Here is a 21,236-nt window from a genome sequence, read left to right on the forward strand (position 1 = left end):
GTCAAAGGTTATCCCAATGACAAAAATGTTAATGCAATACCTGTATGAAACAATGGTAAAAATAAGCCCCAACACAGCTAAACTGGGACAGAATGAAGGTTACGATCTGGTACCCCAGGTTCTATAAGCACAGGCGGAGCCCTCTACTGGACTCTATGGGTACTACCTCCTCCAATCACATGCACGCACTTGCCCACTGAAATTTTATCATGCATGTAGCCGACCAATAGGACGTCGCTACTGATATGTGCGTGACGTATAAATAGCAGTGTCCCTGCTGCCGCAGCATCCGACCGCCTCTTTAGCAGAGCGGCAAGGCTCATCGGTAGAGGGCTCTGCCTGTGCTTATAGAACTAGGGTTACCATATCGTAACCTTCGTTCTATCTCACACAGGCTCTAAGCCTCTAAGCACTCACAAAGCCAGCTGGCCAGGCTCTTCTTGGACAGGGTTATACTGACTGCACTATCACTGAAAAAGACGAAGAGCTGACCAGTGCATCGAATGGGGGCTGTGTGCTCTACATAGGATGTTAGCCTAGCACACATGGACACAACAGATGCACTCTCACCTCCCTGCACCCTAAGTGGGGTAGGGGGGTAGAAAGCATCCAGATTTATTGTCCTGGACCTGAACATGCTCCTTATGTTCGTAAGAACAAAGGAGGTGTGTTGTCTCAATCTGGCTGCACTGTGGACACTAAGAACCAGCATGCAGCTGGGGTGAACCGACAGGCACACAGCTCACTCAACTTCTTAGCAGAAGTGAGAGCAAGGGGCAGGGCTGTCCAAGAGATAGTATTTTCAATGAGGACTGCTCCAGTGGCTCATAAGGTGCAGATATTAGAGCTACCAACACAAGCAGCAAGTCTTACTGAGGTGCCAAGAGACACGACACCGGTGGAGACCACTTGGATGGTCTGTGCGACCTCAGCGGATAGACCAGCCTGAGTCTGCCTCTCCACAGTTTTAGGAGAAAAACCTGGAGAGGCTCCAACAACAGCATTGTGAATATGAAGCCTCACCCTTGTGACAGAGCCCCCCAGACCATAGGTACAGGCCAGGGCTCTGTCACTGTAGGCAGCGTCACTTTTACCAGAATGACGAACGACCGTTCCCGTCTCACCAGCAGCAAGCCCAGAGGGACCACCTCATAGACTACTGCCCTGAGGCCCAACAGCAGCATCACTGACAGCTCTGCCGCAGCAGCCTGTGGACCACCAAGCGACACGCACAGATACGCTCTTGGAGTGTTGCAGTTCCCCAGAATGCACAATCCCCAGATACCCCGCTCGCTGCAGCGGCTTGTCCATTATGCTTGTTCAGGTGGCGGAGATCCAGAATGGCTCAGAAGCCTCTTGTCTTTTTGGGGACCAAAAAGTACATGGTGCAAGACCTCTGTGCATGTCGCTCACAGCGCAGCTAGGCTAGTCCACTATAGCCGGCTCACCGCCGGTGAGCTAGCAACGTGCCTGTGCAAGTCATCGTGGGCGCGCTGGGAAACAGAGTTACAGTACACTGCTGCATTGCCCAGTTTCCACGGTAAGAACAGCTTGTTTCTCAGCTGTCACGTCGTGGAAGCGGACCATTATGGCCGCACGGACTCGACGGTCAGGCTATCAAAGTGGATGCCTGGGCCTCACCCACCCTCTCACTCGGTTCTGACCAGGAGAGCAGCGTGGGCCGCGTGGCGAACCGTTAGCATCGATGAGCGCAGCGGCGCGTTCAACATGGCTAGCTCAATGGGATGGGGTTGGTCGTGTAGCACTTTTAAGAATGTAATGTTTCTAATAAACAGTTTAACATTGACAAGCATCACCACAGTGTACACACAAGCAGCACATGTTAGAACAGTGGCTTTGTGAACACAAGGCCGCAAGTCAAACCCTTAGCCTCACCCCAGGAGTTAACGTTAGCTCTTTGATGAGAGAAGTTAACTTAGCTCTTTGAGGAATGTAATTAACATGTTATACTCCAAAAACAGTTTCCACATTCTCAGAAGCCTTACCATAGTTTTACACAAGCAGCACATGTAAAACAATGGCGTCTTCAACACCAGACTGGGGATTGTGGCAGCGTCAGCAGGCCTCTCTCCCTCCATAATGGTCACTTGGCCGTTCGCTCCTTTCCCCAGCCGCAGGTCGGCTGGCGGGGGATGGGGGCCTGGACTTGTCCGGGCAGGACATGGGTCACCTCGCCCGGGTGCAAAGATAATTTTCTAGAAGTGGCGACTCCAGTGAGCAGTTCACCGTTTGCTGAAGAAAAAAGGATGCTGAGGCAGTAGGGACACTGCTATTTATACGTCACGCACGTATCGGTAGAGACGTCCTATTGGTTGGCTACGTGCACGATATAATTTCAGTGGGCAAGTGCGTGCGTGTGATTGGAGGAGGTAGTACCCATAGAGTCCAGTAGAGGGCAGAGCCTGCGTGAGATAGAACTTTGTGACAGCGATGCAAAACAAGTTTGAGACTATGGAGAACCAAGAAGCACTGACCCTTTCGACACTGTTGGATCAGCCCTCCACATAAGCTCAACCAACACCAGCAAAATGTTGAAAATCCACAGGTAAAGTTATAAATAGTTAATTGATAAAATTGAAACCTTTCAGAGGGCAAGGAATGCCACAACGGATGCTACAGTGGAGGTGCAGCGGTACATGACTGATTCACCACTGGAAAGATCAGAAGACCCACTGGCGTACTGGCGAAACCATCAAAATGTGTACCCTCATCTGTTTAATCTTGCAAAACAATTTTTATGCTCGCCAGCATCATCTGTACCTTGTGAGCGAGTGTTTTCCAAGTGTGGAGAGGTTGTGAGCAAAAAAAGAAACCGGATCAATCCAAAAACTGTTGAATAAATAATGTACCTCAATAAAAATCTTTTAGTGTTCCCCATCCCAAATATCACCCCCTGTCATAGTTACACATGCACACCCAACCTATTCCATATTTTCAAAGCACTCTCTCGTCAACAACACAATACATACATTTATCAATTTTTATTTGTAAATAGAACATTATGTTCAGTCTTAGTGTGTGTGCATCAAAGAGTTTTCAAAGCAAAGATAGTTAAAAATCCAAGGGTGATCTTAGCAAAGATGCTTCAGAACCAAAGTAATTTCTCCAACACTGCTCCTTGATTGATTTGACTGCAGCCTTGTTTTTCGCCAGGAGAGGTCACTGGCAGCTTTGTGTAATGAACCCATTTTCGAAACAATTGGCTCCAGTGGTTCAGTGCTTCATAAAAGCTTCATTTGGCCATCACTACTGAAATGTCAGTAGTGTAGGGAGTGGATGAGTGAAAATGTGCTGCATGGATGTTGTGCTGTAAAAACAAAGACAAGAAACCAAACAAACAAAGGAAGCTGTGAAATGAGGAGGTCCAACAAGACTGACTGCTGCTCTGGCTTATATGCATGGGGCACACCGGGCCCAGGTGTGTCCCATGCCGCTGATTACCTTGCCAATCAGGTCTGCAGCCCTGGAGACAGAAAGCACAACAACAGCAGTATGCACCCTGCAGAGGGGCCGTCACATTGGGATTAGATCAATATAATGCTTATGTTTTATTTAACTACAATGGGTGGATTTTATTCTGAACATTTTTATTTGAAATATAATTAAATATTGAATGTATTTTACCTAATACATTAATTCAAATGTACACGACCACAGACTCCTTTTTTACAGTGTAGGTGACCAAAACAATGCAATTGTGTTATTGGGTTTCTGTTGCTGTAACAGCAGTATGTTGTTGATATTTTATTATATATTTCAAAGTACAGAATTCAGAACAGTTCATGGAAATCACATAAATATCTTTAAAGTGCTGTTATGACCTGGCTCAAAAGGCCACAACAAAAGTTTAACAAAATATGTTTATTAAACCAAAATTAACCAAATTATGGGTGGTGCCAAAGTAAAGGTGAACAAGTATGGGGTATGAACATCAGTGGTTTCAGTCAGGTCAGGAAGTTGGTTGCATGGAAAATGTGTGTGAGGGTGTTGTAATGTAAAGAAAAATAATAACTATCAACTAAAGCAACATGTCCAGAAACCAAGGTAAGGTGTAACCTGTGGAATGAATGACAATAAAGCGTTAAATACTCTACAGGGCAATTAGCGCAGGTGCCCAGAGTTACTGCAATCAGCTCTTCCTCTACAAGGAAGAGGGAGACAAATAGCAAATAGGCCACACCCACACAGGACCCCACAGAGCATCAAAGTGCAATGCCATTATTAAAACTAATTAACTAACTAACTAACAATATCTATTAATCTATTCTATTAGCTATTGGGCGTTCATCAAAATTTTCCGTTGGGTTTCAAATCCAAATTAAATTCTTGTAAAAATATTAGAGAAAATGTGTTTTCTCCATAGACTGTATATAAAAAGGTTTTCTCCCAAAAGGTGGGGTGTAACACAATGAAAAAAAATGTAAAAAGCAGTGTGTCTTTCCAGAAGCAATGTCCTGGTTTCTCAGTAAAACATGCTGTTAACTGATTTATTTGGAACAGTATGTTCTACTAAAGAAATAGTGCCAATGGACAATGTGTTGTGGCTTATCTAAAACATTTGGGTTTGAAACGACAGAAATGTTTTCAAAAATTAAAAAAAAAAAAAAAATCCACAACAAACAATGTTTCACCTTAGATTATATAAATATTTATTTCTTTCATTTCAGCTCTGGTATATCCACAGGCATGCTATACATTGTGGTAAAGTGTATAGAACTCATTATGTTTAGTCTGAAAACAGTCTGTATCAAAGATAGCTAGCTTAGGTAGTTACTTGTTTTAGAGTTCCTTTACGAGACCCTCCCATCATCAGAGAGAGAATGACCAAAACAAGACAACCAGCTTGGCATTTGTTTAGCTCTCAGCCCTGGTTAAGGGAAAGCAGAGCTATAGAACATTTAAAAAAGGTAAACAACATGAGAATTTCTGGTAATCCCTCGTCCCTCCAACCAATAAACTGTCCTTCATTTTGATCCACACCTCAGTAGATTTGAGTAAAACAGTCTTTACAACACAGTTAAACATTTCCATTGTTAATATTCCCTGTTATCTGTTGTAGATATTTCTTTTTACATGATTACATTGATACTCATGTATGTGTATTCGGGCAGGTCAAGTACAGTTTAACATATTCCTTCACTGCGGGGAGCTGAGAAGCTGAGACAGTGGGAGCAGGCTGAAGAGGAGCCATGGAGGGCGGCTTTCCTGAGAGACGACAGCGGGAGGTCACAGTTACATCCTGGGTTCCTGCACTGCTACCCTGCCAAACCGCTGTCACTAAAGATCATCCTGGGTGTGTAATACAATCTGTGATCTGTGATACAGTGGGGCAATATGACTGTCTACAAAATACAGACAGGTAGTCACATCCAGTCATACAGTATTTACGCCAGGTGAGGATAGCAGCTTCACTAAAAGGAAAAGCAGAGAATATCCATTAGGGATGCACACTGTAAATCATTAAAGCCCCATTTAGTTATGTTCACTTACTTCTTTTTAACCCAAAGAGCTCTGGCAGGTTTTCGAGCTCTGAACTGTTTCCGAAAGTTAAATTTGGATTAAATCCTTTGGTTGACTATTTGACACTTTTGTGAGATACGTGTGTGTTGATTGAACTGTAATGTAAGTTCATCCATCCATCCATCATCAACCGCTTATCCTGTGTACAGGGTCGCGGGGGGCTGGAGCCAATCCCAGCTGACATCGGGCAAAAGGCGGGGTACACCCTGGACAGGTCGCCAGTCCATCACAGGGCCATACATTGACAAACAACCACTCATACTCACACTCTCACCCTGTAATGTAAGTTGTTAGTTGAAAATAAATAACAAATGTGATGCATGCACTTAACTAATTATACACTGCAGATAAGTCACGTATTTAAATTCCAACCAAATATAGAAAATTTTGTGGTATTTTGTGTATATTGCCGGTGGAGGGTGTACCTGACAACTTATACATGTAAATTGAAACACATTTAAATCCTCTCAACTTAGAATGGAACGTAATATAAATGTGGTTAAGTTCTTTTAACTTATTAGAATAGTTAAGACTAGTTAAGAGAAGTTTTCTTGCATTTATAAAGTAATATAATTATTTGTTGTAACTCAAAGTATGAAGAAACAAGTAATAAAAATGTTTATCAACTAAAAAAACAATATTGAGACAACTAGAAGTTACATCAACTTTATGAACCTGTGAATTAAAACAAATGCAATCTTAAAGCTGAGTTAACTTGCATTTATAAGGCAGCATTTCTTGTATTTCCAAGTTAAACAAACTTGAAATGTGCACCAATCCAATCCTTCATATGGGTAACAGTGCTGGTAGCATCATTATAAAATGTCAGTGTCTCTACTATTAGTTATGTTCATCCAGTCGTGATCAGGCTTTGGCAATAACATTGTTATTGGGAAAGACAAAGTTAGATTGTGTATTCAGTCCAAATGAAATGACTGGCTAACCTGTGGCTATGGAGGAAAGCCTGAAGGGAATTTAGTTGTCTCGTCCCAGTTTCTCCAATGTTACCTACCATAGCTTTACATTTTCCCAAGCATGTACTGCAAAATGTATACTGTGTCAAGTGACGGACTAGCGGCCTGTTCAGGCTGTATCTTGCCCTATGCCAGCTGGGATTGGCCCCAGCCCCCTGCGAACCTGCATGGATAAGTGGGTACAGAAGATGACTGACTGTACTGTAAAATCTGCAAATTTGGCTAAGTTCAATTTTAAAATTGGCAGCTTTGACGTATTCAAAGAAAAAAAATGATGGCAGCTCCTTCTGTAACTGTAAAGATTATATGTATGTCTCATATTTCTGGGCAATTTTTCCTTTCTCCTGTTCCCATTATTCCTCCAGCCAGTGGGGTGTATTTTATCTCAGACAATGTTGTGATATTATTCTCTGTTTCCTCTTTTTTTTTTTACTTTAAAATATTGTCTATGTATTGATGTTTGTGATTTCTATGATAATGATTTGCTTTATGACAATGTCTTGTCAGTATTTATTGAAGTCATTTTGCTTGATTGGTTGTCCTTGACTTCAGCATGATCTAATCAGTTTTATACTGCCATTTTCTCATGTTTTTCCTGGTGAAGACTTGGTATTAGGATTGAAATGTTGCCTGACTTCTAATAAATGTTCCGGTTATGTATGTCATAGTGTGCGGATACTCTCTGCTTACCCCTTATCTACAAAACTATTACATTTCAATTAAAAACTATATGCACAATAACAAATGGGTCAAATATGTTTTCAAAACCAGGACATCATTACTTCTCTGAGACATTTCCTGTCCTTTCCACATGTATATAGGAACCTTGCAAATATAGTGAACAATACGGAAGCAATAACAGTTCAGTATTTGACAAAGCACTCTTTAGGGGAAGATGTTTGCACACACACTGAGTGAGAGGTAAGATATCTTCCCTGTACACATTAGCAGCTATTTACAGATCACAAAACCATGTGGACAAGCCATGTTAGTCAGATACCATATACACAGGATGGACTCGCTCTGTTTCAGAGTTCTAGGTAATGAAGTATCAAATTCTTTCGTAATCATTCAAGTCATATATAAGTATAAAGTATATATACCGGATATATATTAGGGGTGTCACAATTTCTTTCATTTAGAGCTATCTCTAAAAAGATAAGAGCTTTCGATTTCGACATTTTTCTCTCCACCCCTGCCTAATTTTGTGTGTCAGGTGCACGTCTGAAGAAAAAAAAACACCATGGCTACTGCTGGAGTCGGAGATGACAGAGAAAAAACTGGAACAGAATCTTCCTGCTTCCCTGAGGTCACAGGTGTGGCAACTACAGTTTGTAGGCTGTACCACACAAATCAACATGAAATTTGTCTGTAGGGCTGGGTATTGTTTAAAATATTACAATACCAGTACCAAAATTAGTAGCCTTAAAGTGATACCGATACCAATAGGGTACAAAACATTTGATTCCTTGAGTAAAATGCCATAGTAGTAGTAATAAATAATAAAACAAATAAAAAACTTTATATGATGCCACCTTTCATGACACTCACTCGCCTTTGTCCTTTAGTAGTGAGTCGCAGACCTCCTTCAATAGACGACAGTAAGAAGTAGAAAACGAGTAAGGAGTGAGCTCATACATGTCACTATACTGCACTAAAGACTCTTAAGAAGCAAGTAAAGGAAAAGAAAGCCTGCACATCCAGCCGATCACTCTCACTACATCTGAGCGTTGACTTGATATGATGGAAGGCAATGATCGATCAGTGACAAGTGATGTGAATTGCAAATAAAACTGTACAGAGTAGTGTTAAAGGATATGAGAAGATGAAACAAACACAAAGCCAAGCTTGTGGTAATAAACTTTCAACAATGTTGAACATGCCTGAAACCGCAGCCAATGGTGAGGGGCTGTTAAAATCAATCATGATCTAGGCTTACAAGCGCATGCAGGCACATAAGAAATACAAGAAAAGAAGAGGCATTCCCTTCTCTTTCTCTCGGTGTGTTGCTTGTGTGTTTGGCTGCAAAACCATACAATTTTTCCTGATCTGGTTACAAGAAGGATTGAATGTAGTACTTGTTTGATTGGAGACGTTTTCATACTACTCAGTACTGGGCTATTTTGGACGATACGTTAAAGTTAAGAAATAAAGAGTACCGATACCCAGGCCTAGTTGTCAGGGCATAAAACCAATGATATGTTGAGCTTTACAAATCAAGACTCAAAAGTCTATCAATGGCATAGCAGTCAGTGCTGAACTTTTTTCCAAATTGAAAATTGATTCTAATTGTGACCTTTAAATCAAAAGTCTAATTGAATCATGAATTTGGAGAATTGTGACACCAGTGATATAGGCATATAATAACCATTAGCACTTTGCTGTAAATGCATATTGACTATCAGATTTCATAACACAGCATCATCAAAACATGCATAGATGAAGTAGACTGAGAACACAATGGCTGCATAACATACTGATAAAGATCACGGTGCTGCACGGAGGTGTTATCATGAAATATTAAACACATATCACATCTTTAAAAAATACTTAAATTAAACCAAAGAAAGCAGTGTTTATTTACTAATTAATAAACATGGATATTCATGAAGCTCTATCAATGAACTGAAATACTTTCAGCTTCAGCTCAGTGGAATCAGGAACTGTCCCTGTACTGGAACCAGTTCTATTAACAGGATATTTTATTCAATATGAGTGTTTGCTACTTGACAGAAATCATTCTGAGTTCTTAGATGTTGGCTGATTGTGGATTTGTGAACAAAAATAATAACAAAAATAGTGATAGCGTAAAAAAGGACAGACTGTTGCAGTAGAATGGGAGGCACTGGTCCCATATTCAGTCATGAAACCAGTCCTGTGACCTCCTTTAAATGTCCATGAATGCTTCACTCCTCATCCCAGTCCTCCTCCATGTACCTTACACTCTCCACCCTGTCCATTAAAATGATTGGACTCAGCACAGTGTGTGTATATGTGTAAATTCAACTATATGCACACACAAGTGCTGCGTTCGGAGTGTGAAACCTCTCAATGTCCAGGTTTATTTGTAGAACTTCTGAAAGTAAAGGGTGGAGTCGTCGAACAGAGGGTTTTTCACCTCCATTTCCCCAGTCTAAAGATAGACAGAGAGGGACAGTTCAGGCCATGCTTGCACTTGTGGGTCTATAGAACATGTTAAATATAACACAAATCACAGTACATACAGAGAGTATAGCAGAAAAAAATTATACCACACAACATCCATCCAGCAACAGTAACTTTATTAGTAGCATCTACTCATGTTATTCACTGTTCATGGAAGTAAAATGCTACAGTACTATGTTTTATGGTTGGGTGTCGGATCAGAGAATATCGTAAACTGAAATTTGTTTTGATATGTTTTTACTGATATGAATTTAAATAGGTTTTACATTATATTATCATTTCTACAGGAGAAAAAAATCAAAGTTTTTGAGCTGCACCTGTAAGTCTGGGCATTCATCAAACTTTGCCATTGGATTTCAAATTCAAATTAATTCTTATAAAAATATGAATTGTCACATACGTCCTACAAGTTACAGAAAATGTGTTTTCTCCCAAACTAGACACAGGTGTGCTGAAAAACTACACCATTCCAAAAGTGTACAGGTGCAACTAACAAAATTTGGATGGACCTGTAAACCTATTTGGAGAACCGTCCAAGATCTTCAAAACAGAATTAAATAGTAAACAGTTAAATTTGGATAAAGGTAATGAAACTGATATTGTGGTGCAAAACTGAGAAAATGGTGCAAATAGAGTGAGCAGGGTCGGAGGAAGGATGATTATTTATAAGGCAATGGCTTCAACTTGATGAAAGTGTTCTAACTTTTCCTGTCCATGTCACAGAAATCACGTTGTTGTGATTTGGCGCTATATAAATAAAATTGAATTGAATAGATAACAGTCAGATAATTGGACATCACAGTGAAGGACCACTTAGTGTCACAGCTTTGGATCAGTGTTTGGTGCTGTAGTTTTTCCAGAAGCGCTCACTGGGTCACAGTTGGACACAGCTGATTCTGTAACCACTGGATCAATATACACCACAAGATTCAGGACTTTTTCTTTAGACATTGACACTTAATATTTTTACATGATCGGTAATTACCTATTTCAGTTCGCTAATTATATCTTCTTATAAAGTGTAATCTAATCTTATTCTTACACACATGTTGTTGTACACAAGTTTCTGCTTCTATCTGGCACATCCGCTGCTGAAATTAGAAAGATATGACGGCTCATTTGGCTGCCAACTCCCAGTTTACATATTCTGTAACATTTTACGTTTGGCTTAATCTTCTGCAGCTTGTACAGTAGTTTTAATAGATTGCTTTAAATTGTGTTATAATATTATAGTGAACTCCTTATGGACAACCAGATCCTGTTGGTAGAGGGTGTTTTGCATGGGAGGTTGTGTGATGTTGACTCACACACTTGAAGGTGTCTGTGGGTAGCCATGGCAACAGCAGAGCCAGTTGGTTTTTAAGAGGAACTTGTATCAACACCATGTTGTTATGTTTTTGTGGATAAATGGCACACAGAGGTATAGTCAAAAAGAGAAGCTGCTAGTCTCTTATTTCCACAACATCACAAAATGATCTGGAAAAAAATAGTCCACACCATTGGTTACTTCAAAGCTAGATTACAGCAGATTGTTTTATTATCAGTTTGCTCGAATAACTTTGTACATGTGTACAGACAGGAACCAGGAAAAGAGATCATATTTCTCCTGTCTTAGCTTCTCTGCTTTGGCTTCTTGTAAAGTCCAGAATAGAATTTAAAATCCTTCTTCTCACCTACAAAGCTCTTATTGGTCAGGCACCATCTTATCTTAAAGAGCTCATAGTACCTTACTACCCCACCAGAGCGCTGCGCTCCCAGAATGCAGGGTTACTTGTGGTTCCTAGAGTCTCCAAAAGTAAAATGGGAGCCAGAGCGTTCAGCTATCAAGCTCCTTTCCTGTGGAACCAGGTTCCAGTTTGGGTTCAGGAGGCAGACACCATCTCCACATTTAAGAGTAGACTTTCCTCTTTGATAAAGCTTATACACTCTAAGAAACAACCTATAGAATTTATTCAATAAACATAAGGTAACAATTTTCACTCTATTTGTCTGGGTAGATATCGCCACACGTTTTGAGTATAGGGTACCTAAATGTAATAATTATGACAGACTAAAATAAAGTAGGTAAAGTCTACCTGTATTAACATTGCAGCCAGGTGTGTGCACGTATGTGTGCTTGCTTGAACTCATGAGCGAGCATAATCTGAAACACAACTGCTTTCATATAGGCTCCGTATCTTTCATACAGTGCAGTGAGCTGCATATTGACACCCAGAAAAAAGGCAGTGTGCCAGGGAGTCATCTTCACACAACATGCTGGATGATCCATGTATCATCAGCTTTAGTCACTAGCTGCACCTTGTAGTGAAACTGACATATGGTGCAACGTTCTCTGTTACTTGGGTTAGTTAAGACACTCATTATTATTATTATTATTACACTATTTATTTATCATTACACTTCTGTTAATACTGTATATTACTGTAAATATTCACATTTATAAAGTATTCTGATTCTGGATGCACTTACACTGCAGAGGACAGAAGAAGAACTAGGAGGGAACAAGTGTTCAGGGACCATGAAGATTTCTTGGTCCATGATGACGACTGGCTAATACGCCGATTTAGATTACCTAGAGCCTCTTTGATCTAGATCTAGACAGACCAACCCTACGAAACCACGCCAAGTAGGCTATAACCACTCTGGGGTTTTCTGGTAGCCATGTGCATCGATATTCATGAATGCTTTGTGTTGACTAATTATGGCTGAACGGGGGAGTTTAGAGGGCTGGATATGAGGCTGATCCACGTGCGCACATTTCCAGGTGGAGTGTGATTTATAAAGGGAAAGTTATTTCATCCCCTACACCTCGACCAAACATTTCTGAAACTTTAGCCCTTGATGGAGATTGTTGTTCCCTAGTGTTTTCCTTTTGACTGACCTTTGTTTCTCAACCCTCAGGATCACTGCCTACTTCCCTGGCTCCCATTTGCCTTTTGCCAGGCAGCAAGCCACACTTACCCATTCATCACTGCCCACACCATATCCTCTGTCATTATTACCAAACGTCAACTGCCTAGGGATCTCCAATCAGTCTCTCATCTAACCCCCATACAATACAGACTTTTCATTCCCTGTCCCTGAGTCCTGCATTTCAATCTAATGTTCATAACAGCTTGTCTTCATGTGCACGATGGCTCAGATGTGGAGCCGAATATGGTATTCAGAAAATCACATGGTGGGCATTTTAAAAACATGTCAAATAAAAGCGTGCAGGTCGGGATTCACAGCATATGTAGCAAGGTTCCATGTCTGTCTTTATCTTCGAGCAACCCGTTCTCACTCCCTGACTCGTCACATCTGGAAGCAGGACCTAAAGTGGGAGCCCAACACGGACACCATCATCAAGAAGCCCAGCAGAGGATGTACTTCCTGCGCCAGCTCAGGAAGCTCAACCTGCCTAAGGAGCTACTGATCCACTTTTACACAGCCATCCAGTCTGTCCTCTGCACATCCAACACTGTCTGGTTTGGATCTGCCAGCAAAAAGGATAGGAGCACACTACAGCGGACAGTCAGGACTGCAGAAAAGATCATCGGTGCAAACCTGCCCTCCATTCAGGACTTATACATTTCCAGAGTCAGGAAACGGGCAGGAAACATCACTGCAGATCCATGTCACCCCGGACACAACCTGTTCCAGCTCCTCCCCTCTGGTAGGCGCTACAGAGCACTGTACGCCAAAACCAACAGACTCAGAAACAGTTTCTTCCCACAAGCCATCACTCTGATGAACATCTGATTTCTGACTCACGGTGTCAGGAACAATTCCTGTGCAATAACCCAGTAACTCTGTCTCTAATCAGCCACCTGTTTACCACTTCATTTCATCATTCTCTATTTCAGAGTTGTTCATACTGTTCATATTGTCATTTTGTATATTGTATATACTGTATACCAAATCCACCTACCTCAAGTACATAACACCTGCAATACTTATTTATTCCAACATCCTTTGCACTGTGCTTCATCACACTGTGTACATGAATACAAGTATGCATCTATGTGTATGTGTACCTTTATCCACCTCCGACATGTACTTAATAATGATAATAATTTTACTCCAGCATCCTTTGCACTCATTGTACTATTGTCTCAATCTGTCTGTATTGTTTTTGTTCATAGTGTGTATATATGTGCTCTCTCTACTGTAGCCTGTGTGTGATTTTATTATTGTATTTTTGTATTATTATTGTATTGTAAGTAAACACATGGAGGGCAATGTACAATCCAGAGTCAAATTCCTCGTATGTGTACACATACCTGGCAAATAAAGCTGATTCTGATACTGATTCTAATTCATGGTCAAGACCCATCGGCATCAGTTTGTAACGCACTGGGGATCCCTACATCATCATAGTTCATCGCATTGGGGGAAGCCCTGTAGCGTCCCTTTTTGACGGTAAAGGTAGGTGTATGATATTTAACAAAAAAGACTGAGTAAGGAGGTGGTTGGGGTATATGGAGGGCCAGAACCCAGACTCTGAACCAGGAGAGCGGTGTTCGTGTCCCGTGTGAAACAGAAAGTCAACATTAAATATTTTTATTAGGTTATTATTAAGTTAGGCAAGTTACGTAAATTGGGTAAGTTACACAAGTGACGTAAGTTAACTTACGTGTTAACTGACGTACGTAGTTATTTTAACCCAACCCATGATCTTTTCCTAACCATAACCAAGTAGTTTTGTTGCGTAAACCTAACCAAGTACTTTTTGTGTCTAAACCTAACCTTAACTTTAATAACGTGCTGTTTCAAAATGGTGAAGTTTCGGGACGCTAGCGTTTTATTTTGAAAGTGTAAACGGATGTTACATAATTATTGTTGTCGGATGTTGCATTTTTGTTGTTGCTAAGCATTGCTAACTTGACTACAGAGCCCTAAAGTCTAAAAATGATGCAAAAGGGGTACCCAGAGCGTTAAAAAGCGACGCCAAAGGGCCTTGACCAAGCTTCAATATGTTATGAGTCGGGAGTGAGAATGTGTTGCTCTTAGCATCAGTGCTTAGTGTTGTCAACCCCTGTTTGGGGGATCAGGGTCAATACCTGGTCTAGGAACCTTCTGTTTTTATTTTAACATTTATATATCCTAAAATGGCTTATTGATCATCAGAGCTGTCAACATTAACCTATTACTACACATGCTCTTGACGCACACTGTTGACTTTTTTTTCCTTATGTGTGTGTCATGTTTTTACGTGATGTTTGTCCGATTGTTGTTTTGATGTGTTTAGATTGTATATTCTAATATAATAGATATTTTACTAAATGTATCTTAATTTTTTAGTGCTATGTACTATGTAATCTTACCATCTGTCTAGGGACTGCAGATGAAAAATAGCCTTTAGGCTAATTCTGGCATATTGACAGAAATGTTTATGAATATACACTGTCCCTGTAATAAATAAATAATAAAAAAAAAATTAAAAAAAAAAAGTGTAACAAAAAACAGCATTGTTTTGCCTATTTTCACTTTTTTAATATAAATCATTTTGCTGCCTCAAAAAATTAACAGTCAGATTCTTTAAAGACAGCAGAACAAATGACTAACTCTGCTTAATCATAACTGTATTACTGTAATAATAGTTAATAAAAAGCTGTGGCTGTGAGTTGGCAGCCAGATGAACTGTCATATCTGTCTAATTTCAGCAGCAGATCTGCCAAAGTAGAAGTAAATAATGTAAAGCATCCATTAGGAGCAGCTTTGGCCCATGAGGTATAATGGGTCACCCAGTAATTGGAAGATCTTTTCCATTTCCCATTTTGAGTTTCATGTTTGTTTGATGTTTCCCTTTTCTTATTTTCATTGCCCTTTCAATTTCATCTTTACAATATAAGCTTTCAGTTTGAGAATTTCTATTTAAACTTTTACATTTTAAATGTAACTTTTGTCAGTGTCATTTTGTCACAATTTTCAAATTATCATATTACATTTTAAATTTGCATATTTCAATGTCCTTTTATTCTTTAAGTTTAATTATGACCTTATTATTTGTTATCAATTATTTAAATTTTTCTTTTTTAGTTTATCCCACAACTCCTCAGAAAGAATATTTGATTGCTAAATATCACCAACATTGTGTGTTGTTTGATGCTGGACAAGTAGTTTATCAGAGCTGTTTCGATGCCTGCTGCAGCTGGAAACAAGGTTGTTGAGTGCTGAGATTGCAGGCCAGAAAGTACAAACAAACTAGCTAAACTTAAGCTGCAGAGTTGGTGGCACTTTTCTTTGTTTATTACATACTGATTAGCACATTTAAACTGAATAAATTACATGACTTACAATGACATAATTATGCATAATTGTATCCTTCAATTCTGGTTAAGGTTTCTTTTTTTAATTCAGAAATGTAGACGATTATGTTGACCTGACCATACACACAGTATAACTTTTAATAAAGATAATAATGCAAGTTATTATCTATTAGTAAGAAAGAGTTTACTCACAGGTGCCAATCCAGGACACTCATATACTGTGAAATCTCCATCCTCGTTCTCCTCATCTGTCGATGCTCCTGAGTCAGGAACTTTTGGCTCATCCCTGTGTCTGCAGAGGTCAGAGGCACGCAGACACACACACACACACATCATAAAATATTCAGAGGATAACACAGATTCGATGAGGCAGGGCTGGGCTCACAGGGTGACTCACTTCTCCAGGGAGAGCATCTGCTGCTTCTGGTGCTGGTAGTGGTACATCTGGGCATTTTGGGCCAGCTTCTTGTCCCCAGACTGGAACAGAGCAGAGGGGACAAAAGAAGGTCTGTGGTATTCATCCATATCCAGTCACACTGTTCAGATGACACTCACTTTTCAACACGTGTCCCTACTGCACATGTTCAAGTTCTGAAACTGCTGAAAGGACAGGTGCATTTGTCCTTTTTTGGTGCTAGGCAGATACAGCTAGCTTGCTGTAAATGGCTAGTGATACCCAGCATGAAATTGTTAACAATGTTAAGCAGGTGTCCAACCCAAAAAAGAATTCAGTTGAGATATTAGGATATGCTGGTATATTCATTTTTTGTTAAAAGAGCTCTGAGAGTTTTGAACTGACAAAACACAGATTTAGTTCATTTCAATGTGATGGTATTCACAATAGAACAGCACTGGCTGTTCCGCCAATGTATGAATGTGTGTGAATGTTAGTTTCCGTTTGAGCACTTAGTGTATGAATGTGTGTGACTGGTGAATGCAGATGTAGTGTAAAAGTGCTTTGAGTGGTCGAAAAGACTAGAAAGGCGCTATACAAGTACGGAGCATTTACATTTACATTTAACTTCATGAAGCTCCTGAAAAGTCCTCTGAGAACACCTCCTCTTATAACACCTCTAACCCCTAACTTCTAACATGCACTTCCTGTGCTCTTCTTCTATCTCCTTACAATTCACTTGTCTTGATTGCACTATTTCGTTAACTTTTACTACTATCTCTTACTAGTATCTATTGTCACTTTATTCTCACTTTATTGATGCTCAAATGTAACTTTAACAAATGTCACTTTGGATTATAGCGTCTGCCAAATGAGTAAATGTAAATGTGGAGGTGCAGCTGGACTGGCATTTTTGCAAACAGTTGTTACCACTCTATGACCATAACTATATTACAGAACAGTCTAGACCTGTTCTAAATGAAAAGTGCAAGGAGATAACTTGTGTTATGAATTGTTGCTTTCAGGTTTGTGTACGATATTATATAGGTTAAGTATACAGTTAACATCAAAATGCTTTGGGCAGTGATGTATTATTAGTGAGTAATTTCCTTACAGAAGTGCCACTAGCAACTATTTAAATGACATTAAATGTGCAATGTGTAAGAATTTAAGAGATTTAAGAGTTTAAAACATTAAGAAAATAATTAACATTTGATTTGAACATGTGAAGAAGTAACAGTTCTGATGTTATGTCATTAAGATGTCTATGACGATAGCATGCTAACTAGCTAGCCCTGGCCCTTCCTGTCTTGTAATTCCACTTTGTACCTCAAGATGCAATGTTCCAGTATAGTTCAGGCCACAGCCCCCTTAGATTAAGCTTTTAGATGTGTGCGAGCAGCAAGTTTGCAACATTACACAAGGGGCCTTTCTGAAACTGCTTGCTACTCCCTCTCCCTACCTTCTTCCACTCCGTTTGCGCATTCATGTGGTGGGTCCACCACCTTGAGTGCCATCCGAAACCAATGATTGCTGAGTGGTAATGTGTTGTTAAACCCTCCAATGCCAAGTGAGCACTGATCCCGGCTTGTTGAAGGTGTATAACACCCTTTGCCGCACGATGGGGGACCTTTCTTTCAATGTGAAATCCGTGTGACTTCGCCGTTTAACATGTAGGATTTTTAAATTCCGAAACTACACTAACATTTCATCTCACCATTCACAGATTAACAACATTGTGTTTAATAAAAAATTATCATGTCTGATAGATAATACAACTGTTGTTTTTATTGAATCGTATTCATCTCATACGAAAATCTTCAGCCAAAACAAACCTACAGTGAACAACAGAATAATAGAACATGACACAACATGATACACAGGGGGATCACGTAACAAGCAACAAAGGCATTAAAGAAAATTAGTTAGCCTAAGTCTTTATACATTTTAACTGTTAAATTTTTTTATCTATATAATGCTTCAATATAATGAAGGACTTATATTGACAGGTATTTGTGAATGTAATATTTTTCATATAGGCTAAGATAAAGAGGTTCAAATATATAGGCTTTTCTTCACAATGAATATCAATCTTTTCAGAAAATATTTCTTTTTTGTAAATCTAAAGTCATGTTCTTAAAGAAATATTTGACACAAACACAAAATGAATGACAAATGCTTTCAGTTTCGTCATTGCAAAAAACACTTTTCCTCAACATCAATAATCTTAATACAACTGTTGTTGATTTGATACACATATTATAGCAGTGAGTGCAGCGGTAACATCTGATCCTATTTATGCTGGGGGGGTGGAGAGGGTAGTTTGTCCGAAAGTTGTCCGCTGTATTTAAACCATACGCGGGTTAGGGAGCTCAATTTGGCTGTGAGGGTGTAGTTTCGGAAAGGCTCAAGGTCTCTTAGCTTTTTTTGTCTAGTAAACAAAATAAACTCACAAAATGTCAAGAAAGAAAATTTTGTTCTGTACACCTTCTGGCTGAGCAGGTGGATGGGCTGCCCTGTACTTCATGGGCATGCTGTGCTGATCTGATATCAGCTCGGCAGTAAAGTAGAAAAAAATGTTGGAAACCTAGTATTCAGAGCAGTCTGCAGCTTGAGATTTTCTTTTACACGTTTACCTCATTGTTTTAAACTTTGGCAACATTTAATAAGAACATCCGACATTGTAACATAAACACAACAACATTTTCCACTCACCAAATTGTCAAAGGTTTGGACTCTCATCAGTCCATATACAGGGTAGTCCAGCTTTTGAGTTAGACGTATACCTTTCTGCAATCTGTAAACAATAAGGACACACCAGATGGTTAATCCAAAATCAAGAGGTATACAGCACTTAATTTCTGATGTTTCTGAATGCATTTGGAAATGACTGACATGCATTGCTGTGTCTTTGTGATATTACCAGTGGTAGACAGAGAAATACATTTTAAGTAGAAAAAAATCCCAGCAAAGCAAAATATTTCTTTTGTTATGTTTGGGATGTGTATTGACTTTGTTTAAATTGGTATCTTTGGGTTTTAGACTATGGAGGACTAATCCTGACAGATTAAGAAATAAATACATAAATAAATAAATGCTCAATATAATAATAAATAAGCATCCTTTAAATGCAAAAAATAAAATAAAATTAAATTAGATGCACCGGTTTGAGGTCGCTGCATAAAGACACCTGTCCACCCCATACAATCAGTAAGAATCCAACTACTAACATGGCCAAGACCAAAGAGCTGTCCAAAGACACTAGAGACAAAATTGTACACCTCCACAAGGCTGGAAAGGGCTACGGGGAAATTGCCAAGCAGCTTGGTGAAAAAAGGTCCACTGTTGGAGCAATCATTAGAAAATGGAAGAAGCTAAACATGACTGTCAATCTCCCTCGGACTGGGGCTCCATGCAAGATCTCACCTCGTGGGGTCTCAGTGATCCTAAGAAAGGTGTGAAATCATCCCAGAACTACACGGGAGGAGCTGGTCAATGACCTGAAAAGAGCTGGGACCACCGTTTCCAAGGTTACTGTTGGTAATACACTAAGACGTCATGGTTTGAAATCACGCATGGCACGGAAGGTTCCCCTGCTTAAACCAGCACATGTCAAGGCCCGTCTTCAGTTTGCCAATGACCATTTGGATGATCCAGAGGAGTCATGGGAGAAAGTCATGTGGTCAGATGAGACCAAAATAGAACTTTTTGGTCATAATTCCACTAACTGTGTGAGAGAACCATCCCAAGAACACCATCCCTACTGTGAAGCATGGGGGCGGTAGCATCATGCTTTGGGGGTGTTTTTCTGCACATGGGACAGGGCGACTGCACTGTATTAAGGAGAGGATGGCCGGGGCCATGTATTGCCAGATTTTCCCTCAGTTAGAGCATTGAAGATGGGTCGAGGCCGGGTCTTCCAACATGACAATGACCCGAAGCACACAGCCAGGATAACCAAGGAGTGGCTCTGTAAGAAGCATATCAAGGTTCTGGCGTGGCCTAGCCAGTCTCCAGACCTGAACCCAATAGAGAATCTTTGGAGGGAGCTCAAACTCCGTGTTTCTCAGCGACAGCCCAGAAACCTGACTGATCTAGAGAAGATCTGTGTGGAGGAGTGGGCCAAAATCCCTCCTGCAGTGCAAACCTGGGGAAAAACTACAGGAAATGTTTGACCTCTGTAATTGCAAACAAAGGCTACTGTACCAAATTAACATTTTCTCAGGTGTTCAAATACTTATTTGCATCTGTATCATACAAATAAATAGTTAAAAAATCATACATTGTGATTTCTGGATTTTTTTTTTTTAGATTATGTCTCTCACAGTGGACATGCACCTACGATGACAATTTCAGACCCCTCCATGATTTCGAAGTGGGAGAACTTATAAAATAGCAGGGTGTTCAAATACTTATTTTCCTCACTGTAACTATGGCCGCTGGCTTTGCTAACTTCACGTTTCTCAAAATGGAGCTGCCAATGATCAGGGTTGGTTTCTCAGCGGGTGTGTCGCTGAGTGGGGAAAATCTGTTAGAGACATGAACAGGTTGATGGTGACCCGTGGACTTTGAATGCTTACGACTATTCCTCCTTCGGACAGTCACCCAGCCTCCCCTTCCTGGCTGCTGAGGAGTTGCCGGGGGACGGCTACCAGAGGCTAACTCAGGCCGTTCAGCACCGACTACCGGGGACTGGCTAGCTACAGTAGCTAAAGACTGATCTACCAAGGTGCGGAGCCGGACTTCTAAATCACTGAGCCTCGCCTCCATGTCTAAAAATAAACTACACTTATTAAACGTACCATTACCGCTAAAGGAGGCAGAGGAGTAACTGAACATCTGACACAACGAGCAGGAGAAAGTAGGAGAGAGAGAGGGAGAAGGAGAAGCCATCGCTAGCTGCTAAGCTAA

The 21,236-nt window shown here is 40.2% G+C and overlaps 1 protein-coding gene across 1 annotated transcript in view; it reads right to left on the bottom strand.

Annotated features, from left to right (window-relative positions):
- Positions 1-4,646: 4,646 nt before the first annotated feature.
- The window catches only part of LOC123959768, a 28,454-nt gene continuing 11,864 nt past the window's right edge, over positions 4,647-21,236 (bottom strand). Inside the window, exons 6-10 of the mRNA XM_046034035.1 lie at positions 19,752-19,759; positions 19,041-19,122; positions 16,329-16,408; positions 16,124-16,223; positions 4,647-9,648 (exon numbers count right to left, since the gene is read on the bottom strand). Coding sequence (XP_045889991.1) covers positions 9,577-9,648; positions 16,124-16,223; positions 16,329-16,408; positions 19,041-19,122; positions 19,752-19,759 — 342 coding nt within the window. The 3' untranslated portion in view covers positions 4,647-9,576. The remainder of the gene's footprint in view (positions 9,649-16,123; positions 16,224-16,328; positions 16,409-19,040; positions 19,123-19,751; positions 19,760-21,236) is intronic.

Source organism: Micropterus dolomieu, linkage group LG21 (genome assembly GCF_021292245.1).
Source record: "Micropterus dolomieu isolate WLL.071019.BEF.003 ecotype Adirondacks linkage group LG21, ASM2129224v1, whole genome shotgun sequence".
NCBI classification, from domain to species: Eukaryota; Metazoa; Chordata; class Actinopteri; order Centrarchiformes; family Centrarchidae; genus Micropterus; species Micropterus dolomieu.